The sequence below is a fragment of the Drosophila subobscura genome, chromosome U (assembly GCF_008121235.1).
Source record: "Drosophila subobscura isolate 14011-0131.10 chromosome U, UCBerk_Dsub_1.0, whole genome shotgun sequence".
Classification (NCBI taxonomy): Eukaryota; Metazoa; Arthropoda; class Insecta; order Diptera; family Drosophilidae; genus Drosophila; species Drosophila subobscura.
This window is the reverse complement of record NC_048534.1, coordinates 9569031-9594583: the sequence shown is the minus strand read 5'-3', so window position 1 is coordinate 9594583 and position 25553 is coordinate 9569031. Positions and strand designations below refer to the sequence as shown.

Below are 25553 nucleotides of genomic sequence, written 5' to 3'. Positions count from 1 at the left end.
AAAACCTTATGCATGAGGGGTATCCATACACCTACAACATTCATACTTATGCATACATAAGAAGCTTAAACTTTCCTCCATTTATGTACATACAGATGTAGAACCCAAATATGTGGGTGGACTTTTAAGGCTTAATTTTTGCGTTCTGTAAATTCCTGCAGCGAAAAAAGCTTCAATAAGAGATCAGAAGATCACAAGATTATAAGGGGTTCCAGGCAGTGCAAGCAGTGTACGAGTAATAGATGATTCAACAGGTGGATTGCCCTTATATTTGAAGTAACTCTAAAAACCCCTATAAAAAACACCATAATTCCCAACACTATGGGTTAAGTGAAAATTAAATATTTGTGTACAATTGTTTTCCCGTCAGAGTTTGTGTTTACTTTGTGCAGCGGAAAAAAGTGTTTCATATATAGAATTTAAAATTTAAAATGCCAAATGCCAGTTTAATAGATACCTCATGAAGGTTTCTTTGTTCGATGAATTGTATCGTATCTGATTCATAATAAAACATGGGGTTTGTCTGAGCCAAAAAACATGACTCAAATCAGGCTTGTAATACGGAAAAACGTAAGAATTACTGCATCAAGTGACTCACAAGATAATCAGTATGGAAATAAGCATAGCCATTATGGTTCTATCGTGAAATATGACTCAAAGTTCAAAGTTAGAGTCATATTTGTGAGAAGTTCAATGAAAATGACCTCCTCCACTCTACTATCCGGATCGGTCTGGGTGTCATGCTCTATAGAGCTTTCCCTACCATATGGTAGACGTCTAAATCTTTCTAAAAATATAACAGAATCAAAAAGCAGACAAAGTAAAAGACAAGCCAAAGAAATCTTTACAAAAGAATGAACCGAAAGCTCAGCTTTGGCACGTAATTTTCTCGAACAATCCAATCGATACAAATACAGATACAGTAAGTATCTGCAAGTATCTTCCACCCACTGCACAAAATGGTCTAATCACTCCAGATTTCACTTCATTTAATTAATATGAAGAAGCCGGAATATACCTAAAACTCCCAAATGAGTCACAGGCAAATCAATAGGGGGGGAACCTCTACCTCTTGCTCTCCATTCCGTTGTCTCTTTTACTCTCCATTTGCAAAAAATTCTAATCACTCTCAAGTGTAAGCAGAATGAAGGGGGGGGCAGGTGGAATGGGTGGAATGGGGAAGATGGCAGCGAAGAAATGTTTCTGGGTCACTGGCGGAAAGAAATGCCAACAATTTTCAAGACTCTTTGCACACACCTTCTTGTTGTTGTTGTTGTTGTTGCTGTTGCTCTGCCTTGTTATTGTTTAACTGGCAATGATTAATGACAATGCCTGGCAACACCAACAACAACAACACATCGACGGTTACTCGGGCTCCACAAACAAGTGGCACACGCATCGCGTGCCAGCAGCAGCAACAGCGAAGGAGAAGATGAGAGAAGAAAAAAAGTGAAACCCAATGGCTGTCAAACTGGTGCGAGTGTATGAGTGTCTGCTCTGCTGTGCTTCATGCGTATGACAACGATGACAAAGACAATGTATGAAAGAGAGCAACCAAAGATGCGATGAGCAGAGAAGAGAGCAAAGGAAAGGCAAGAAAAGCAGAGGAGTAACGGATGAGGTTAGTCAAGTGGAGAAGGTGAAAGGGACTGGCTGGGGGGAACGATGAAGGCGAAACGTAGCTGAAGGAGAAAAATTATTTGCTTTCGGGTGTACAGCCTGTTGCAAAAGGTCAAAGGTTAAGCACATCAAGTGTTCCAGCTTCCAGAATGCTCTAAGGCAGCGGTGAGCAGGAATTTTGTTAATTGGAAAGCAGTTCAACAGCAACGACAAAATACGTCATGCACATGACGTGTAAGTTGTTTTTGAATATTTGTGGCTTGTGGATCACGAGTCGAGCATTCTAATAATGCTCGTTTTGTGGGTTCTCTGCTTGAATTCCCCATAACAGCAGGTTTTGTACATTCAGAATTATGTTTAAATAATTGATTTTGATATATACAAATATGAAACAGCAATCGATTTCCTACAATAATATTATTTCCAATCAAATCGATAGCTAAATTGAATGCCTTCCCGTCTCTACAAGCAAAGTAGACACCTTCTAAGGGCTGGAGACAAAAAAGGGATAAATATAGTATGTATGCTTATGTGGACCAAGGACCCAATTTTCCCCCACACTTTCTCTCTGCTCTTCTCTGATGGCCAACCATTCATTCCAATGTTCCAACGTCAGCATCATGATTTGACCCTTTTTAATAAGCATCACACCACGATGAAGGGCTGTCGTGTCGGTTGGGTTGGGTTGAGACTTTTAGAGCGGGTCGAGAAATGTCATAAACGTCATCAAGCATACGCCTCGTAAACTTTACTTTCCGATACCACACCCCTCCAGCAAACTGTCCATCAACCCATAAGCCCTGGCACGCTCCTGTGCTGCCTGCCTTATGTCTGTCGCCAAAGGTTTTTCTCGTTGTGAAAGTGAAATCTATAATAAAATTGTTCCACACAGCACTTTTCATTACAATTTCTTTCTTTACCCTCCCACCACACAACAATGTTTTATCTCGCAGATTGTGTGTGTGTCTGCCCTGACTTTTCACACGCTTTAAGGTTGTTAAAATTTTAATTTTCTTTTTCTTTGCGACTTGTCATAAATTTCCACTCAAGTGGTTTATCAACTGCACAGCGCATAGCGCACACACAAAGACCAACGAATATTCGAGAACTGGGCCATAACTTTCGCTTGACCAGAGATCGGATACAGACCCACACTCGTAAAGCCCGGCCGGCCATCAACTTACTCTTTATAATCTAATTTGCTTTTAATATTCCATAATGCTTGAATGACTCACCTGTAACGAAATAGAGAAGAATATTTGATTAAAATACATTAAAACAATGGAAATTTGATTCAATCTTAATTTACTCATAATCTTTGGGGTTTCTACGCGGAGTCGGAACTCTACAAAAGTGGTTTTTATGCAAAAAAAAAAAAAAAAGTGGTCAAGTGAAAGGAAGTTGTGCCGCCGCATCCACGGCTTGTGGAATGTGGCGATTATGTAAAAAGTCACAACGAAAATTAAAGGTTAATATTATGCCAAAATGTCAAAGTGAAAATAAGTATTTAATGGATTTTTTTTGGGTATTTGCGTCATCAGAAGGTCGTTTAAAGATATGGGTGGGATCATAAGTTCATTCTCAGTCCACCAAAGGAAAAAGTAGGCATGGCTGAAACGTTGCCAATTTTCACTTCATTCATTTAAAATACACAAACAATTAAAAAATGCGTAAAGCTTCTATCGTGCTGACAAAATAATGCTTTAAACCAGTATTGAACTGCTTTATCGATGGCAACGTTGGCTATTTTCACCCCTTTGACAGTTTCCATTGACTTCAACTGAAAAGATAACTTTCAAGAGAGAGCCAATGGTAATACCCACGGACAGATATGTCAACGAAACTGAAATGATAAGCGTTGTTGCCAATTTTCAGCCTTAATCATAGATTAAAAGATTACCTTAAAAATGTGAAAAGCTCAACAGCATATTTTGATTTATTTTGAGATTAGAGTTCTTTATCAAAATTTGCGAGACACTTTCCATTTCCTTGGCCTTGTGGAAACGTGTTAAATTGTAATCGCAAAAGGTTTTAGTGTACCATATAGCGAGACGTTGCCAATTTTCACGGATATCAATTAAAACAATCTCGCATTTATCTACAAATGAGTGCACAAAACGTGACAAAAAAAAAAGTAAGAATACATTTCATGGAATCTAGAATACAGTTAAAGATTATTTTAGTGGATCTGTGGATAGGTTTCCCGAGCATACAAAGTTCAATACTATCTCTGGCATGTGATCTGCTCTGCCTCTGCCGCAGTCCCCCCTCTCTATCTGTCATTTGTTTGCTTGCTGATAAGTTAAGCTATAGGTTATTTTTATTGTTTTTACTTTTAAGCGTTCGACTCTGTGACTCCGAGACTCTTGAATTCGATTGTATAATTTTTGCCGCTTATCAGTTTTTCATGTTTGCGGTTTTTCTCTCTCTCTGTCTCTCTGTTCCAATGCAAAAGAATCAAAAGAAACCAAAGTGAAGATTGATGTAGTCGGAAATTCGTTTGAATTTTTAATTGTTTATTTAGGTTTTTGGTGTGTGGTCTTAACCGCGAGATGTTCTACTTATGGGCTGTGCTGACAGCCACCACAATTTGGTTGAATTTGCTTAGTATAATTGTGATTAGGTTTTGGCATACTCAAAAGCACTCAAAGTTTTTTCTACATTAATTTATATTATTATTTAATACAGAGACACTTTGTATATACCAATTCCAGATACACCGCTACTTAACTTGAAATAAAAGAAAAAAATCAGCTCTTTGAAAGTTCAAGTTGGAGAAGTTGAAATGTAATTTCCCAAAATAGATTTCCACGCAGTTAACGGGCAGGGAGAAGACCTTGAAAGTGAGCGTGCCTGCCTGTACGGACTAACTCCCCCTCCCTATTGTTGTTGCTTTGTTCTTGGCCCATTTTAAAGTTTTATCGATCAAACTGCGTGGCAGAGTGCATTCAATTCCGAGAGTGACAAATGGAAATGGAACAGCTATGGCAACTCTCTCTCTCTCTCTCTCTCTTGCTCTGCCTCTCTCGCGATGTCTGTAGAAAGTCGCGATGGTTTCGCTTTGCTTATTTATTTCTTTGCTTTGCGCATTAATTTACTGCTCGGCGGTTTACACTTGCATTTTTTTGATTAAAATATTTTTGTGTATGGCCTGGTTTCAATTAATTTCATTATCTTGCTGTTGTGTTTATTTCGGTTAAACCCGCCGTTACATCTACACGAGTAAATGTTGTGTCTGGGCTAGAGTGTGACAAAATGTGTGAGGCGTTAAATCAAATCAGCAACAGAAGCAAAAACCATTGGGCTTCTCCAAAAACACACATCAACAATTAAGATAGAAATAAAGAAGGAAACGAAAAATGTAGGCCAAAGACAAACAAAAGCGGCTACCAAATTGCATTAGCCACCAAATCACAGCTACACACAAAACTCTTCCGAGCATGAAGCAGTCGAGAGAAGAAAAAAAAGAAAGCAAACATCAGAAGAGAGAACAAGAACGGTGAAAAAGCTAAAGCGACGCATGAGGTACCCTCTAATACCATTAATTACTGAGTATTGTGGATAAATTTCGGGGAAACGAACATGAAAAAAAACACAAACAAGTTTATATTTAATCAACAATAATGGCATAGTTCAATTACAAAAAACTAACACATATACCCTTGATGCCATCAACCATTAATGGGTATCAACAGAGAAGAAGACCAACACCAGACATCGACGACGAAAAACGAGAAACATATGCTAAAAGCAAAAAAAAACAGCAAAAAAAACAGGAGGGGGAGACTGAGAGATAGAAGCAGCAGCAGCAGAATCAGAGGTAAAAACTAAATAAAGCAACCTTGACAACAATTAACACAACCCACACACACACAAAGAGTGCGAGAGAGAGAGAGAAACACACACACTATCAAATATTGAGAGTCACCTTACGTAGGGGCACGCGTTTAAAACCGCACGCGTGCAAAAACGCAACAAAAGTCGCGCCTCCGAGGTAATCAATCAATGTAAGCGTTTTTAAACGGACACAACAGAAACATACACACACACAGAGAGGAAGGAGAGCGACCAGAAGAGAGCGAGAAAAGATTGTGCACTGCGTAATTGGTATTGATAAATTAAGCAAACGAACATATGTACATATGTACATATTCCTGCCCATCTTCTATCTCGGTCAACCCAGAAGCTTGTTTAATGAAGCGCCACCGCCTCACACAGAAAGCAGAAGAAAGCCGAAGAGAGAGAGAGAGAGAGAGAGGGATGGGACAGCTCGGGAGGGAGGCGGATTTTGCATTTCGATTGCTAGAGATGGACGGCGTGAAGCGATGAATGCTCACGAGCACGAGCAACAACGTAAGTTCTGATATTTTTCGGTGTTTAGTTTTCAGCATTATTGTATGAAAAGTCATGACAAATATTTTAGGCTTTAATATTACAAATTCAAATATATTTAATATTTATTTATTATTAACCAAATATCTGTATATGTAAATATGTTTCTATATTCTAGTGTTTTATCGTCCCACCATCTCTAATTCCGCTGTTGAAATATCGAATAACAAAACGCATTGACACACATAATTATTTGTTTGAACATTGTTTGAGCATGGGGTTAAATAATAGTAAATAATAGTATTAGTGGGTGAACCGATACAGAAACAGAAGACGACACGAACGGATTGAAAATGCAAAGATAATTGGACGATTTACACAGCGAAACAACACATCAAATGCAGGCCCCCCTGTACGATCAATAATTGGACGATTTATGAACTCATATTGAAGTCAAATTGCATTTAGTCGATGGAATACAGTAAATTACATGGGGAATTTCCAGTAACAGTGCCAATTTGATTGATTTTTTCACAAATTTTATGATATTAAATTATGATATTGGCGATAAAGAGCGGAACATTTTACACTCACAGATCGGAAAAAAATGTATCGATCTGAGAAGAGAAATACCATAATTATTCGTAGACGTAAAACACTTCTGACTCCCAATACACTCTCAAATACGCTTCGTTCCACCCATTTATAATCGTATAAATATGCCACAGAGTAACGCCATGGAATGGCTCTCATATATTTCACATAACATTATATCAATCATCTTTGGAGGGAGTCTTCTGCACTCCGCTTGTCCGGGGGCTAGGGAAAACTCCATTTGCACACGCTCAATTAAAGATTCGGAGGGAAAACTGAAGCGTAACTGCCGCCAATGAGCTATAAAATACATATCAGGCAGTGGGGAAAGCGGCCACATAAACAACCAGGATGGAGAGAAACTTCAAAGCAGAGCAGTTGTCCTTTCAGGAGAATGGGTGGTTCCCGAAAGAATGTAACTGCCACTTGAAGCAGAAAACGAACGAGAACGAACAGCAGAACCAAAAATGGGGGGAAAAGAAAAATCAAATAAAAATAGCGAATGGCGAAAACAAAGGATATGGCAGAAAGCTCAAGGAGGAGTTGGCAGCAGAAGGACGAGGACAACTTCAGCGTCGACGACGACATCGAGTCGGTCTAAGTCGGAAAGGGGTGTGTGGGCTGGGCTGGCTGGTAGCAAACTGAAAAGCAATGATGATTTATGTACGAGGCCTGGCATCGGAGACTGGACGATGCAGCAGCAGGAGGCAAAGGAAAGCGTAGCGGGGCAACTTGTAAGAGTAGCTAAACGGGAACGGGTGCAGTAGCAGGGAAGCACTTGAGTATTCATGCAATTTCTGGGTTATAGCCCGCCATTAAACTTGCCCTAAACTAAGCATAGAAGTCCACAGCCAGAGACCAAGTCACCAGAGCACCAGAGCAGAGATTGGAACCACAGACAACAGAGATGCCACTCCACAAACACATGCACAAAAAGGAGCGGAGAATCCTTGCCGACATGGCAATGAAGAGACTTTCCACACACACAAAGTGGCGTTGTATTTTTTTGTGGGTACCTTTGGCTGACAGGTGACAGATTTTCATCAATTTTTAAGGAATTAAATGAATATAATTTTGTCTTTATGTCTCAACAATTTCTGGAATACAAATCCAAGAAGATAAAGATCTAAACAGCTCTTTTTAAAAAAAACAGTGTTGTAAAATTTCACAAATTAGTGTTGTAAAACGGTAACAAAATAAATCTTGTTCCTCGTGCAGCCTTAGTGGGGAGAAATCTTTCGTGTTTCTCGCATTAAAGTAATACGAAAGTAGAGTATTCAAGGACCCATTCAAGGGTGGGGGTTTAAGGCTCCTGTAGGCTCTCTCTGCGTGAGGAGTGGAGTGTTGCATTTGGAAATTGCATGCCAAAACGCAATGGATTGTGAGGACATAGAATCAGACGGAAGAACGAAACAGGGGTGCCAGTGGGGGAGGTACACAGCAAAAGCAGTTGACAGTTCAATGTTGCATTTTCAAAGTGTCCCGTGTGTGTGTCTGTGTTTGCTTCTTGTTGCTGCCGCATTTTAGGCGCTCAACTTAGGGCGAGCAGTGGCAAGGAGAGAGTGCGGCCTGCATGCAGAACAGGCAACCGTATTAGAGAAAGGCACAAAAGAAAGTGACAGAGTGCTGCAGGGCGAGTGCTGGGGAGTGGGCGGCTGCTGCAAGGATATGCCGCAAAAGTAGCGCCAAACGAGCGAGTCAAGTAGAGTTAAAGGATGTGAAAAGAACGACAGAGAAAGAGAGAGAGAGCGGAGAGCAAGAGGAAGGAATGTAAATGTTGTTTAGCTCTTTTTGGGTGCGGTTTCTCGGGGGAGGGGAAGGTCCTTGCATTCTGCTTTGAGTAACTGTTGCCGTGTGTCCCTTGGGAAGCTGAATGCTGCCTGCATCGTCGTATCTATGGGAGCTTCTGCATTTTGTTTGCTTGCTGTTTATGTTTGGATGTTGCAATTGCAATTTGCATAGCTTTTTGCTTCAGTTTTGAAGGGTGGACTGTGTGTGCGTCTGGCGTCGGAGTGCCTGAGAGTCGCTGGACTTCTCCATTTGGCGTCAATCAGTGTGCCAGTGGACAGAGAGAATGAAATTGATTCAGTACAGTCCGCCCCCAAGGGTATTCCAAATTTCAATCGAAAGATAAGCGACACTTCTTCGATAGTTTTCACAGACAATTGCTGGTGGGTTGGCTTGCATTCCCAGTGATTGGCAGGTTGTCTCAGTCACACACAAGCGTAGAATAATGCTACTGAGAAGGAGATTACGCTATGATAGACATGGAACTTCCTTGTTTGGGTTTAATCCTCGCATAAATATTCAATATTTAATTAGGAAAAAATTCCCACGAGTATCTCCATCGGCAGTCAAAAATTCCTTTCCTTTTCTTCAATAATCCCTTTGAGATGGCCTTTCTCTTTATGGCTTATTTCTTACATTTAAATATAAAATCTAATGGCAGAGAATTAGTCTACAAAATAGAACGAAGCGAAACGAGATGTAAACGAGACTTCGGGCGGCAGCCACACATTTCTTTAAGGACATTTGTATGGCAATTTCATTCGACATAACCGATACAAAAAACCTGCTCCTGCTTCTGCTGCTTTATTGGCACGTGTGTTTGTGTGTGTGTGTTGGTTGGAGGCAGTGAAGCGGCGAAAGGTGAGTGTGTCACGCGTGCGGGCGTCAGGTGAGAGAAAGAACCGAGACCCAACAGTTCAGACTCACGTTCCACACATCTCTCTCTGTGATGCTGTGGTCTGGGTTTGGTCTCTGGTCTGGTCTGGTCTGGTCTGGAGTGTGCAATGTGCAGCGAGGACTTTGGCATTTTATTAAATTACGTGACTCGTAGTCCTGCTACCTGCTCCTGCCCTGTGCTATTTCCCGTTCGAGTCCCAGTCATGTGGAAGCGGGAAGGAGTTAACTTTGTTACACTCAAGTTTGGCGGCGGCGCGCGCGTTGAAAAGAAATGAAAATGTGTTAAGGTTTTTTGGTTAGATGTGTCGGGAGAGAGACTCCTGCCAGGCAAATTGGTTGCTCGTGTACACGGGGGAGCGTTGGGTTTTCCCTGTTTCAATTTTTCCCAGTCAACGCCTGTCATAATTCGATTGCCAGGTATGAATGAAAAATAGCTCGAGTGATATGTGGATTGCTCGAAATGTTGTCTGCTATAAACAGATTGGCAAGTACATATCGAGATTTGCATTTGCAGAGAATAATATGATTAATTTCTGTTATTTTTTTATGGGCCAATCGACTTTCATTCGAATTATGGCATTTCCGCATCGTATCACGCAATAACACTTTACGTTGCGTTCCACATCGTTATCGCTATCGTTATCATTCTCATTATCCACTGCCGTCACATAACTCATAATAACACAGTGCGAAAAATAAAGGTGTTTGCAGCAGTCATTGCATTAAACAACATTGCAAAAGCGCAAACAAAGGCAATACCAAAAGAGAGATAAGCACAAAAGGGAAACGAACAAACAAACAACAACAAAAAGATGACAGAACGCAAAAAAGATTCTCTCAACCATCAGAACGGAAAACGTGCAAAAATGTTCAGCAAAATCTACCAAAAATTTATATTTCGAGGTATGATAAATGGGTATAAATTGGTAAACTTGTCAGATATTAATATCAATACTAAACGAATACGAATCAAATGAAAGCTACTTAAATTTGGGAGTTCAAGGCTAAATTATAAGAGAAAATACCAAAATAATACCAACAAAATTAAAACAGAAAATGCCAAAAGAATACCAAAAAATAATAACAGAAAATACCCAAAACATACCAAAAATATACTACAATAATACTAAAAAATACTTAAATTAAACAAAAAATACCAACAACTGGAAGCTGAAATAAAACAACTAAATGCCTAACAAAGAATATTAATTTTTCTTAATTCTTTGAACTAATTTTCTGCTTCCATTCTAAAGTGGCTTAATTAATTATTTAATGCACTTAGAATGGGTATCGCTATGTGGAAGTATATCCCATTCTTAGACGTGCGAGACGTGACCACAGAGAGTACTATTTACTCTCGCTTAACTCTCGAGTGGAATGTGGTGTGTGGGGGGAGGGGCGAGACTTTTGGCTACTTATTTTTGTTACCAGCTGTTCCGATCGATTTCGACTCGGTCTGCCTGCCTACCCGCTGGGAAAAGTTGTCGAAAACTATTAGGAACTTGATTATGATGGCAAATAATATGATGATTCATTTTGGGTGCTATTTAATAAGTTTTGCTGTTCGCAGAAAGTTGTTTTTGGTGTTCAATCAACGTATCAATCATGATTGAACCAAAACGAAGTAATTTTCTAGATATTAAGAAGTATTTTTCGGACAGTTCTATACTAGATTAAGACCGTAGAAGACTTCCCCAACATTTGACCTAACAAGCAGACAAAGCAGCAGAAACCCAAGAGACAATACTGATGGCGATTAAAAATAGAATTGCGAAAATCTTGCCTGCAATTATAAGGCCATAAAAACTGAGAAAAAAAGAGAGAAGAAATTTATTTATAAATTAATTGTCGAAGGCAAGCGCAAGACGGGAAGATAAATGACAGCGGCACACCTGATGCTGATTGAAATTTGTTTAGAAACTATTCCAAGCACAGAAATGAATCATTTGATAGCCACAAGGGGCAGGGAAACTAAATAAAGAAATGGCAACAATTATATCAAGAGAATTGTGTTTAAAAATAAATAAACGCTGCAACTGCTGTATCTCATCTCTGGCTTAAAAAACTGTCCTCTCTCTCTCTCGCTCTGTGTCTCTTCACTGCTTTTCTCTTGCTGCTTTTCTCACCTCAGTTTTCTCTGTCTATTTTGTGATGCCGCGTGAGGTGCCTTGTCGACGTTTATTTTTAAAAATGCAGCCGCGTTCCCACACACAACACAAAGTTGTAGCTAAAATTATTATTTTTTTTACTGTATTTGCTGTATTTTTGTTGCCGACCAGCTTTTTACCCTAGCAAAGTCACGGAGAATGTGGGTGGGTATGTTGTGTAGCCACAAAATATGCCTTGTGTCCTATGAAATTAAAAACAAGACAGGGAGAAAACTTCCTCCAATAAAAATAGGAATAAAATAAAATATATTCATAAATAATCTATGAATTGCAGGGCATCTTTATGTCGCAACACTCCACTGTAGAGTTTGTCTGTCTCTTGCGTTTCATTGCGTTAAGTGGGCGGCCAACAACAGCAACGCCTGTCTGGATTTTTCGGAATTTTCTCGCTTTGGCATTGAAAGGAAATTTATTTCGCAAAGAAAAAAGGAAAAACCAGACGCAAATGGAAACCGAGCAAGGATATGCATGTGCCACACAGAAGGGGCTCAAAGATTTAGAATTGATTACTTGGCGTATGGATGAATGGGTTATAAAGAGAGAGTAAACTGTTAAAAGATATTCAACAAGATGTGCGGGGGCATGCAGCAACATTGATAGGTTTTTAGGATTTCCCAACAAGTCACTAGCTTTAAATTGTGTCTATGTGTGTCAGTTCGATTATGGGAAATTTGTGGTGCAAGACAACGTAATTCCTCGTCTGCCAGATGGTTACTCTTCTTTAAACAATTATTTACATAATTCCAAATTGAGTTCTAAGCACTAAAGAAAATCCACTCAAAGCCAAACGTCAATTTGGATGCACTGGGATATTTTTTCTATTTTCTATTAACAAATATTTACAAATGTAATTTTTCATTCCACCACAATTCGAAACAATTTAATCATCAACTAAACCAATAATTGCTGCAGCATTTAAGTATTTCATTGATTATGTTTTAGTGCGATTTGTTTTAATTTTAATCACTAATTAGGCTAATCGCCAATGCTAATTATGGTGATTTATTTTGGATATTTTGAGCTCTAAATGATGGCCACAAGTGCATAATTTTCATTGACATAAATATTCAGAGATATTGCTAAGGCTTTAAGTGGTTTAATTTTGTTTATTTGATTTTTATTATTTGCTTTTATTTTCACCACACCATGATTTTAAACGGTATCAAATTATTGCTTAGTTAAATTTTAAATTTTTTTAAATTTATATTTATTTATGTACTCATATTTGCTGTCAATTCCACTGACTGATGGATAAATAAACAAACGCATTGACCCAGAAAAATGCTCATTCATATCCTAGTTTGTTTGAAATATTGAAACTAATTTAATCCAGAAATGGCCTGCAGAGAGGCGCTTGTACTGTACTTGTGTGCATATACCCCCAACAAAGGCACATTTTACAAAGCATTAGCCTTAATGGATAGATTTCAATGAAGGGGCTGGGCGATAGGAGTTACTCTAAGGCGAATGCAACATATTGCAAATTCCACAACCAACTCAAAGTTCTTTCGCTTTGGTTGTGGGCCATTTGGCCGTTGATCAGGGCGGGAGAGAACACGGAATGTGTGGGTGGGATGGTCGGATTGCTGGTTAGCCTTTGGTTCTCCACTGCCTTTAGTCTTTCTCACTCTCTCTCTGCCTCTCTCACTCTCTCTCCGGCTGGTCGGGCTTCCTTGTGCGTTGACATTCATGGCACATGCATTGACACGTTTTTTGCATTGCTGTTGTTGGAATGACGTTGGTGGCGTTGCCTAGAATGACGTCGCCATCGTAGTCTGTAGTCCGTAGTCTGTAGTTGTCTTCTTGCTGTTGGTCTTTGGGTCTTTGTCAGTGATTGAAGTTTTTGCATGCAAATGAAGTGTTAATCAGCAATGTTGTGCCTGCATCCAAGCGGCGTATAAAGGGACAGCAGCCAGCTGCATTGAATGCCTGGGGGCCTTCTTCCACATTGTGTGTCGTCTGTCTTCTCCTCACCAGAAGGAAGCGAGTCTATAGCAGATACCGATAAGCAATGGGATTAAACTTTGGCTGGCTGGGGACTTGCAGTTGAGGCCTTAAATAATTGGATTGAAGAAATTTCAATCCGCACGACAATTACTTCTAGCTTTAACGGAGAATCCAAGTGGCACAAAAATTGTGGGAGAATTAAATAAAATGTTAAATTATTGAGAATTTCCCCCATTTTTACCTATTTTCATGATTATTCAAGAAATGTTTTCTTCTTATTTATTTATTTACTAATTTGATGACTTCATTTAATGTCGGGGATTTCCCATAAATCACAATATTTATTGTGTAGTTAATTTCCCACTCTCCCAACAATTGTCCTTTATTAGGAAATTCCTTCACTCTGTCTCTCACTCTCTCTGTTTCGATACTTCCTTTCATGTGATTCCATTGAAATATTTCGACTACCGAGTGGACTATAATGATAGAGTTTAGTTACGATGATTGCCAGAAATTCCCACAACAAGAAGGTATTGTTGGCTGACTGCTAACCCTCTTTATTCCAATTCTCTTCTCCCCATTCTCACTCGCCATCTCACTCACTCAGTAGTCACCCTTCTCTGTCACGCAACTGGGGCAACTCTCATGTCAAGTTCTCATGGATCCGTATGTCCATTCTGTTGTTGCAGTTCCTCTCTCGCATACGAATATTTCTAACCCTTCTTTGCCTTACACATTTCCATTTCCACTCGATGAATATATTTTCATAAATGAAATGTGGGACTGCCCCTGCTCCCTCCCAACAGAGACCGGGTCCGAGTCGCTCGACGAAGCCTCTGTCACACAACACTCGTGCACACACAAAACATATTCATATCCATGTGTGCTGTTGTTGTAGTTGTAGTTGTAGTTCTTGCTGTTGTTTCTGGTTTCGAATTAAGTTGCACTTTTCCTCGCTTTGTGGGCTGCGCCCGAGGATGAGGGAATGACCGCCATGGACTCTAACTGTTCGTTTAAGAAGGGGGGAAAGTATTTTATTTCGGTTTGATGTTCGGTAATTGCAATTTATAACTCATTTTTTTTGGAATTTGTGAAATATATCCTAAGATATGTATGATTATAAATTCCCTTTTATATCGTAAAATCTTTGTAGGATTTAGAAAAGCTTCCCATTTTTAAGCCAACATTGTAAGATTTACATTCTGTGTTTTTGTGTGGGTTTTGCCCCCCTGCCACCTTTTTTTGAGTCATAGGATATCCCCCACATTCGATAAGCAATCGATAAACATTTACGAGGCAATAATGTTGCAACTAAAAGCTATACGATAACTAATCAAATAAACAAAACATACAAGAAAGGCAACAAAGCAAAAACGGAAGAAGGGAACATTTAATGCACTCCCAGCAGAAGAAGAGGTAGAAGGAAGGGGAGAAAGAAGTGGCAAGGCAGTGGAGAATGTGTGGCGGCGATGCTCGCACTTTGTGGTGTGGTTAGAAAGAGAGAGCGGAAGAGAGAGTGTTACAGAGCATAACACAAGTGGAAGAGGAGGAGCAGAAGGAGGAAGTCGAGCATTACATTGTAATACTAATACACACATGCACACAGCGGGAGAGGAAACGCACATTCGAGCTGTGCATAGCAGAGCAGAGGAGCGTCAACGACAACATTTTATCGATCGTTAAACAAACAACAACAACACAATTGAGCGGAGAAGGAGGGCAGACAGTAACATGGCGAGGGAGACAGAGAGAGAGAAAGAGCGAGATAGTGGCGGGGGCCAAAAAGCACTTACTCATACAAATGCGTATAAATAATAAATACACACACACACGCATACAAGCAGCGCATAAATATTTCAACTATTGTCACCATCCTCACTCTCTCTCGCTTGCTATCTCGGTTGGTTGCTGCCGAATGTTGAGCAAAATGTCAAATTAACACCTAATTATGGTAAACGGTAAACGTGCGACGATGAGCAGCAGCAGCCAGAAGAGAGAAAGAAAACGAAACCAGACTCTTCAGGGGTGGGGGGCGGTGGGTATAGCAGCAGACTAGTGAGATAAATGAAAGGGAGAGCGAGCGGAAGAGCCCAAAAACACGAAAGTCTACACGAAAGAAGTCTCCGTTAAATGCAGGGTAAGGTAATGCTTCTCTCTGCCAATCTCTCCCTCTCTTTTTTGTACGATCTGTACATACGCTTGACAGCTTCACTCACCCCTCTGTTCAATATAACTTGCAGCCCATTCCAGCGTTGTTAGAATTTTTGTGTGAAATGAAAACAAAATTAAAAACAGTCTGTTTCATTTCGGATGAGCTTTTTATATTTCAACATAAACATTTTTCAATTAATTTGGAGTCAAAGAAAGACTTATCTATGAGTGTTTAGAGTCGTCATTCATTCGAGAATCGACTTGGGTAGATTTGAGTATGAATAGGAGCTCCTTCAACTATAAAGAATTTGCGTTTTATTATGTTGCTGTATTGAGATAAAAACTTCCTGAAAACGGAAGTAAACATTCTACAACTGATGATGATCTTGCTCTTCTTGCAACTGGAGAACCATGTGGGTTTTTGCAAGAGAACGAACCCCACGAAGTTGGGAACGATTCTCACGACATTGCTCTCTCTTTTTCTTTCTTCTTTGCTTCAGCCAAGAAGCGACTTCCCTCAATGCAATTCCCAATTCCCAACAATCAAACACAAACACTCATTAAAAAGTCCTTCAATAAAGCTTCGGGTTACATTTTTTAACCACAAAACGCAACTTATCCCCCGTTCGCAGCACCACCGGAAGTGCTTCAGAGCACAGAGAGCAGAGGAGAGAAGGGAGAGCAAGGAAGATATAGGGCTGAAATGGACTGGGCTATAGCCCGTCCAGTTTTTGAGCGCATTAAGAGCAAAAACAAACAGCACAGGACACGTTAAGGGGCAAGGCAATGTCGAAAGACCCGACGCCCTTTTGTCGAAGTGTCCTTTACCGCCTCAGCCCCCCCGTCTCGTGTTGTCAATATTAATAACGAAGGAACAAAGTCAACTGCAAGTAAATGGCAAATAAGTTTTTGTTTTTATATTTATTGCTGGGCTGGCGGGCAACACAAAAACAACCAAGGACGTCCCGTCCCGTCCCACCCCACGGCCACACACCAGCCCTGAGCCAGTAGAAGGTTGATGAAGTATCCATTCCCACTCCCGTCTCCCAATACTTTGATCCAGCGGAAAAGTGCAACTTATTTACTGTATCCGCCATGGGGTGGAAAGACACACTCTCTGTGTCCCTCTCCCTCTCTGTGTGGGTAAGGAAAGGGTAAACAAGACAAAGAAGCAAACAAGAAGGACTTTAGAAAGTACAGTGTCTCAAAATGTACATACAATATGTATACATGTCACCTCCTATGTTTTTCAATTCATGGGGATTCTCTTTTAAACCATTCGCTAGTGCATCTCGAGACGAGCAGCTTCATTGTTGATCAGCTAAGATCAAGGAGGAGTTCACAGTTGATATAAATGGAAAACCATTCTGCTTCACTCATGACTTGAGCCTTCTGGCAGCTACAACGTCGCGTTAGGCCAAAGGAACAACTTATTTGGTGCTACCCTCAAACATCATAACTAACTTATAATACCCATTCACGAAAGAGACCCTGCGTTCAGAGGCAAAAGTATAGAAACAACAAATGTCAAATGGTGGGGGGCTGCCCACTTGTCGGTGGCAAGTTGCAGGTTGTGCAGTTTGTTGCTGTTCGCGCTGTCTTAAAGTGGCAACACTTGTGTGTGAAATGTGCGAGTCGAAGGCGACAACGATGTCGCGACTTGGCCAAGAGCCCACCAGCAGAGGCCGAGGCAGGCAGATGGGGTATGGACATGCACATAGACATGGACACACACACACACACACACACACAACATTAGAGCAACCCCAACCACCCCAACCTCCCGCCGATTCGCGTGTGTCCTTCAGCTTAACTGCTACTGACTGATGGGCGTGGCAACGGTACGGTGTGCAACAGTTAATCATTTAGATGGTGGGCGCAATGGGGCTAAAGGGAAATGCAGATCTTAGGTGAGAGAACACTTTGGACATGTCGGGCGTGGGGGCTGAACGGAAACGGATGGGACAATATGGACAGGACGGACAGTGTAATCAGGTCGCGGCGTCTGGGAGTGGCTTTCGCAGAAAAGTCCATTAAAGCGAGTGCTGGGTCCCACGTAACTTCCAATTGAGACCCATAGAAAAAAGATGTGCAATCATTCCCGCTACAGTTTTTCTATATTTAAAATTTGAATACATTTTAAACAGAATTTTGCTCAACAGTCTCTCAATAAACTAAGAATGTTTCAATTTAATCATGTTCATTTTATTTTACAGACAAAGTTATGGCTTAACCCAAGCATTCACCCCTCCTTTATCCCACCCACATGAAGTAAGTGCCAAACACTCGCAGGCAATGCCGCTATATCGTACCCATGGCAACAAATGTTTAATTAGCTCTTCTATGACATCTCTACGTACACATGTATGCATCTGTACATTTATGTATGCATGTATGAATCGTAGGAATCAGTGTGTGCGGTCTCTGGTCTGTCTCCACCACCCCAACACCCGTTGATAAGCTGCAGAGGCGCTTTTGTTTGGAGTTAAGCTCTCCCATTCCCTGGCTCTCGCTTCCACACACTGCCACACAGGCATTCGCTCACCGCATTCACTCACTCACTCACACTCACACACTCACTCATGATACACAAATCCCAACACGTGCCAATTGTCGCTCAGATTCGTTTTTCTCTTTGCGAGTGTTTTTTTTTCTCGTTGGGCATCAAACACAAGGTTCGGGTCATTAAGTAAAGAGAGACAGTAAGGGAGAGAGAGAGAGTGAGAGAGGCGGGGAATGTACAGATATAAAGCGTAAACAGTCAAAGCACAAACTGGGATACCAGTCCAAGGTTTATTAAATGCAAGGTGAAAGGACAGCCACACAGAATAAACACACGGCCTTCCCTGCTATTTCTATGTACCTTGCAGCAGTAAACAAAAAAAAGGAACCCTTGTAAAAGTACGAAGCGAATTATTTTGCAAACAAAAGTGCGCACGCCAAACGAACGAGGGGAAAGAGGGGGAGGGAAGTGATTTACTTTATCGATAGACATAAAACAATTTGGCTGCCCCTCAATGACAATTCTCTCTCTCCACCGACCCAACCAACACTCCACAGTCTTCCCCTTCAACCGTTGGCTATCGGTCTGTCTCTGTCCGTCTCTTTGCTGCTGCCTCTTGCCATCACCCCTACGGCTGGCAGAACATCTGTCATGGGATGAATGTTGTGTGTGTGTGTGTGTGTGTGTGTGTGTGTGCTCTTTCGCTCGATGCCTTTTGTTCGGTTTTCTGGTTTTCGGTTTTTATAAGGCATAAAAATTACACATGTGCCTTCGCGCTCAGGATCCCTTTGCTTTCCAGGTCCTTGAGCAAAATCAGAACACCAACAAAAATAACCCTAAAACTTTCGTTCTCTTACTATAATTCATACGGAAGAAAAATATATATTTTGCATTCGTTTTGATTCTTGCTGCAAGAACAAAAGGAAGTCTGTTCCGAAAGTAGAATTAGAGAAAACTAAAGAGAGGGTGTGCCTATAGTCGAAATGTCGTCTTGGGATTTTGTTGTTTATTTTTTACTACACAATCTGCTCTCTGCTCTCCTCTCCTCCTTCTATTTTCCACCTTGTTCACTTTTTGCATACAAAATGGGAACAGGGCTACCCACTCACCTCCTCTTTCGTGCAAGGACCCTCTTCTAAGGGTGTCCTTTCTCTAACTGTTGCTGATTTATGGTCTGGCATAAAGCACGAATCGGGTATGAGACGCAGGAATGTTGGATGACTGTTTAGTTTGCATGTTGTTCTCCACCGTCCCCTGTCCCATCCCCCTACAAGCCCACCACCACTTTGGATCCTTTCTCCAGCTACTTTTATGCTGCACGGTGTGTCTTTTGTAGCATTAAAATTACATAATAAAATGTATAATTTCGACATAAAAAATAAAATCCCCAGAGAGATTTCAGTCCGCCCAAGGCTCCAGCCAATCTCTTGCCATCTCTCTTTCTGCCTCTCTTTATATTCCGTCTCCTATCGACCCATACACACACACACAGTAAAACACCGAGCGACCGCACACCGCAATTTGATATCTAACTTTACGTATGGCATATCAATTAGGTGTGTAGGTCAATAGTTTAAGTGGGCCAATGATGATGATGATGATTACGGGAGATGAGGTGAAGTGAAGCGGCTCTATGACTTTTTGGCATCATGGCCAAAAGAGTATTCTCTCTCTCTCAGTGTGTGTTGACTCTTGTCGAATCATTCAGTTTGATGAGGAGACTATTTATCTCTGGCGACAAAACACCTCCATGTACAATTATGAAATTATTCTTTGTAATTTGTTCTACTGTTTTGTTCTGTGTTTATTCCTTTTTCTTCATTGCAGGCCATTTTCCCATTGGCTTCCTTTACAATATCCATTCCCGTATCCAATCCTAATTTATAAACTGATTTGATTTAAATCGTTATTCAGTGGCCAATCTTTGAATCTTTCTCTTCCTCTTTTTACCTCCTTTTCCCTCTTTGCCACTCACTTAGATATTCATAACTGACACACAGCCAGCAGAAATTTTAATAATTCAACTCTATAATATGCACAAGGCATTGCAGGCGGTGATTCGGGTGAAATTCGCTTCTTGGCCAATGCCAAAAGCAGCCGCCAATGATAGAAAGTCGGCTAAGAATGGGACAGACCCAAAATGCAATAGAACGAGCGGGGGCGCAGGCACTGCAGTAGCCAAGGACGGGTGGGTGTGTGTGTGGTGATGGTGGGGGGGTTTGACGCAGCCAGAACCCACAAAAACCAAAAAGTTTTGCAGTCGTGTGTGAGTGGCTGCCACACAGGGGCAGGGGTTAGGGTAAGCGTTAGGGGTTTTTAGGGGATGCCACAGAGTGCACCAGTGGAAGAGTGGGTCGGGCAATGGCAGAGAGTCGCCCTGGTAAACCGCGCGCTCTAGACACACATTAAAATTTCAATTTTGGAGAAATTAAAATTTTATCAGTTTGTTGAGTGTGTCGCACACGTTTTGTACGTTTTTCTAACCGACACAGACAACCATGGCGCAAAGTCATAAAATGACCAAGAACTGAAAGCAGAGCGGGGCAGGGGCCCAGGTGTTGCACAGTCAAATTGGGAATATATATTATGGGATCTATGGGCTGTCCTTTCTCTGAGAATCGTGAAAATACGATCGATCGCAAGTTCGTCCTTCATCTCGACCAGAAAATGAGGGCTCAAGACTTTCGCGACCCCATTATGGAGCCGCGCCCCACCTTGCGACCCAAAAGGAAGCTCTAAGGTCTAAAGAAATCTGTTATGGTTAAACTTTCATGGAAGCGTGGCAGAGTATAAGAATGTACTCTTCGTACAAGCAACAAAAAAAAAAACGAAGAAAAGTTTTCGACAAATTGCAGCGAAAAGTGCACAATGGCTTAGCCATGGGGAAACAGTGCGTGGCGACGGCGACGAAGACGAAGACGAAGGCCCGCCGCCCCAAGAAAAAGAAGAGCAACAAAAAGGCGAAACAAGACACAAAAAAAACACACGTACATTTTTCTACTTAGCTCAAGGTGGAGGGGTGGGTTGGCGAGAAGACTAGGCAGAGAGAGAGAGAGGAAGCCGTCTGCAGGCAGCAGAAGCAGAGGAGGCAAAGAAAAACCAGCAAAACTTGGCAGCACAACAGCTCTCTTGCTCTGTTTATTGCATGGCGCTAAAAGCAAGCAACTGGGGACCGTTTTTGCATACCCTGGACGATAGGTAGCTAGGGTATCATCGACGTGGAAAATATTTCAAACTAGCTCATAAATATCAAAAATTGTTTCAAAATTAACTTTTTATTTACACTTAATATTTTTTGTTGCTTGTGTATTTACAGAGTATGCAATGCTTCGACCATGTATTTTATTTTTGACTGCTCTTCGGACGTATCTTTGTGTATGTGTGTCTATGTTTCCATGTTTGTTCGTGTGTGTTTGTGTGCAGTAAATGTGGGCGTACAATTTTCAATTATACATTTTAGTGGCCGCAGCAGCTCATTGACAATAAAAAGAAATACAACCAGGAACAGAGAAAACGAAAAAGTAATGCAAAAGTGGTGTGGTGGGAGGTGGGAGTGAAAAATAAAAGGGTTACAGAAATGAGACAAGTTATTGCGAGAAAGAATCTGATTTAATCATGTGCGTACACGATTTCTATCTATTGTCCATCCACCAACTAATTTTCGACTGAAAGTTTGATTATTACTGGTAAGCTTTTCGACATTTTTCAAACATATCGAAAGCTATTGAATCGCTGTCTAATTTCGCATAAACAAAAGGATACATTGCTTATAATGATCACGATCATAATGATGCTGAAACACTAGTAACTACCCAAAAATGTACTTAATTTTTAAAATTTTCAGTATTAAATGAAAAAAGAGGGGGAACGTTGAGAGTCGCCTTCAAAAGCGACTCAACTTTTTTATGCATTCGTGTGTATGTACGGATGGTCGTACAGGTTCGACTGAATGGGAGATTAAATGGGAGAATTACTACTAATAGGTTTAATATTACAAACATAGTGGGGAGGACTTACCGTGGTTTAGTTAGTTTCTTCATATGTATATCCATATCCTGCTGTGATCGTTGGTGAAGTTAAAGGTGTTGCAATTGTTTTTGGGTTCGCGTTCGCGCTACTCATAGAACGCATCCCCCATCCACCCGCTTTGGGGCGTGGCGGCTACTGCTGAGTGATGATTAATCCAAGATAAGATATCTGGGAGGATTTAGCGGCTGCCCACGTAGCTCTCTGTGCGCAGTCCAGTTCCTGTTTCTGATCCTATTCCTATTCCCCTGGCCTCTGGGGAGGCGGAGGCACTTGCTTGTTGTTGGTGTTGTTGTGGTTGCTGTTGTTGTGGTGATTGTTGTAAGGCGATGATGTAATTTATCAGGCACCGCATGAGTTGTTGGTGTCTTTTGTTGGCAGGTTACTAGCGTTGGTGTTTTAGTGTTGTTGTTGATTTATTTTAATTTAATTGGTGTTTTTACATTACATTTAATCTTTAACGTTTAACAATTTAATGATTCATTATTGATAATATTGCTCGATTCGCTGTTGGTTGAGGTTGTTGTTGTTTAACATTAGTTTTGTTTTTGTTTTTGGGGTGTTTGTTGTTGTTGTTGCTTAAGCACTTGGGGCGCATTTACCATATATAAAAATTGGTTTATTTTCCTCATTTGATTAATACCTAAGAAATACGATTTAGGATCAATTTGTTTGTTTTTTGTTATTAATATTTGAAATCTCTAATATTTCTAATAATTTGTTGACGTTTTTTGTTCTATTAAGAATAATTTTTTTTTTTTAATTTGCACTTGACTTTTTTGAATGTTTTTTGTTTTTTTTCTTTTTTGTTTCTTGCTTGCTATCTTTCTTCTTGTTTAAAGTAATTTTTTTACTAAAGTAATTGCGTTTGCTGTTGATTTGATTTGATTTTTCAAGCGGATTGTAAAAATGGTTTAGAGTATTTGATATAAGAAATATATATTTGTATTCTATATACTATGATCGTGTGTGGCTATATTTAATAAGATTTGATTGCACCGTTAGAATGTACTTTAACGCACTTTAACCACGATTCTCCGCCACGAGTCGTCATCAGCCTGCTCCTCCTCCTGTTGTATATACCATCCATATCGAATTTGTATGTGCTATGGCTAAGTAATATGTATGTATGTATATAGGCTGTATATAATGCTTGTATATAATAATAACTATTGGAAGGCGTACTTTTATAGGCTCTCTAAAGTTTATGCTTCTTTTCTTCTTTTTTTTTCTCTGTAAAGCTAATGGCTACTTCTGTGTTAATGCGATTCGTAATAAACTTTGCTTTTCTTATCTTTCCTTTTTTTTTGTGTTGTAACTACATGTTTAACTTTTTGTTGCTGTATTTTGGGTGTTGTCCCATTTTTTGTCGTTTTATTTTTGTTTTTGTTGTATTGCTTGTTGTTTGAGGCGATTGATAGAATTATTTATTTAGTTGGCTGCAAAATTGATGAGAACTTTGTATTTAAATTGTCTTTTGGCTTTAAAAATTGTCTTGCAAGTACAAAAGTTCGTCATGGATATGAATAATAATTATTTGATAGGGTTTTCTTAGCATCCCTGATATTCACATAGCACAATAAACTCCAAACATCTCCCCTTTCCCATTTATCACGAAAATATATCGTCCCAGCTGCACCAACAAAACACCACAAAAGCAAAAACCACACGCAAGGACACACACACACACAGAGTCAAGCAGGCACTCACGCGTGCTTATTTTTCTCTCTCTCTCTCTCTCTCTCTCCAAATTCTTGCTCTTCTCTCGGCAACAGCTGTTGATCGCAATTGCAGCACTGCGCGCACACACACTTACACACAGAGATTACATAGAGCATTGCCAGCATTGAGCATTTCATTCCGCTGATGGAAGAACAGCAGGTGTTAAGTACAAATCAAAAATGTTTAAGAGATGAACAGATAATTATCTAGAAGCGTCTTTCACTGGATTTTGGCTCCATGTACAACAACCATCATTCATTCATTCGTTCATTCATGAGTGTAGTTGTGTTTTTTTTTGTAGTTGTAAATGCGGAGCCAAAGGGCAACGCACGCATACCTCTTCAACTTTTTTTCTGTCTCTGGTTCTGCTTTTGCCTAACAACAATAAGAAGACAGCCGCCGAGGCAGTTCAGTTCCGTTATGCGAACTGAAGAGCAAAGCAAAAGGCGAACACGATGGGAGAGTGAGCGTGCCAAAGTGATTGAGAGAGATATAGAGGAGAGAGAGCGAGGTGAGCAGTGGAAAGAGCGATGGCGTGAGCGAGAGAGCAACACAATCACACGGTCGTCGGTCGTTTGAAAAATTGACAATAAAAACGTTCCCGAAAGTCAATGCGCATTTCACTTTTTTTTTGTCGTTTCTTTTTCCCTTGCGCCCGTTTCTTGTTTCATCTCTTTTTTGGTTCCGTTTTCGTTGTTTTTTGGTATTGAAACGCGAAAGCGAAATTTTTTTGTGGTATTTTATCTGTTGATTTCTATAATAATTTGCATTGAAAATGTGCAGATGAAATAAAAATAAACTGCCTGCCGCCATGTGTGTGCCCCAGAGCGAGATAGGGTATAAACAGGGGACGGGACGGACTGGCGGCAAGGCGGCGTGTGCTCTACTATTTGCTTTTTCATTTCTTTTTATAAATATATTTTAATCAACTTTAAAGCACTTTTTAGCATTTGCTTTGCTATTTCTTTTGCATTTTAATTTACTTTTGATTTTTCTTTTGCCGTTGCCTTTTCATTTGATTATGCTTTTGCTGCCTTTGCTTTGCCTTTGAACTTTGCACACTGAAAAAACATTTATTGCACTTCTCTGTGGAATATTTTTATGGGCACTTTTTTGATTGGAGAACGAGCGAATGGACGATTCAAAGGGTGGGCGGTAGCGGTGGCGGCATTTGGGGAAGGCACACAAAATGACACGATGATTTTCGTGTGTTACTTTTGCCACTTGAATTTATTACATATTTCTCTTTCGTTTTTCGGCAATTTTCGCTCTTACATTTTTTACACGGCGCGAGCAACGAACGGCGTCTCAGACGAGACTGACAAAACAAACGCCGATAAATGAGATGCGGGGCAACAAGAAAACGGAACCAGCAAAAGAGAATGGAAGAGAGAGCAGGCCGATGAGTGAGCATGCGCATAGAGCGCATGAGAGCGGCACAAGCTGGCAGCTGTTAATCAGCGGACACAACAGCAGCAAAGATCGTCTTTACAGAGCGATGTTAGTCCCAGATTGAATTAATTTTAAAGGGAAAATTATTAGGAAAATGGAAAACTTGGCCATTAATATAACAATTACTTGTTGAATGGTTTTCTCATTGATTTCCTGTCAGCAAATTTGATACAAGCATGAATGAATTATTGTCAGAGAACGGATTGCGAGAGACAGAGAGAGCGAGGCAGAGAGAGCACGTCTCACTGTTACGTTTCGTTGCTGCTTCTGCTTCTGGCAAGTTGCCAATACATTGGAATTTGAAACCGTGCGAACAACAAAAGGAAAATCGCTCCTCTTCCTCCTCACCACAC

General features: G+C 40.5%; 1 protein-coding gene across 8 annotated transcripts in view; it reads right to left on the bottom strand.

Annotated features, from left to right (window-relative positions):
- The window catches only part of LOC117902688 (AF4/FMR2 family member lilli), a 91530-nt gene that overhangs the window by 63952 nt on the left and 2025 nt on the right, over window positions 1–25553 (bottom strand). For 7 of the 8 annotated variants that reach the window (XR_004649420.1, XM_034814226.1, XM_034814223.1 and 4 more), the window contains exon 2: window positions 22018–23465. Coding sequence is in view for 3 of the 8 variants with exons in the window: in XM_034814228.1 (XP_034670119.1) it covers window positions 22018–22052 (35 nt within the window). In the remaining 5 variants the exon portion in view is untranslated. Of the gene's footprint in view, window positions 1–22017; window positions 23569–25553 lie in introns of those variants that run through there. The other variant, XM_034814224.1, reaches the window with a different exon arrangement.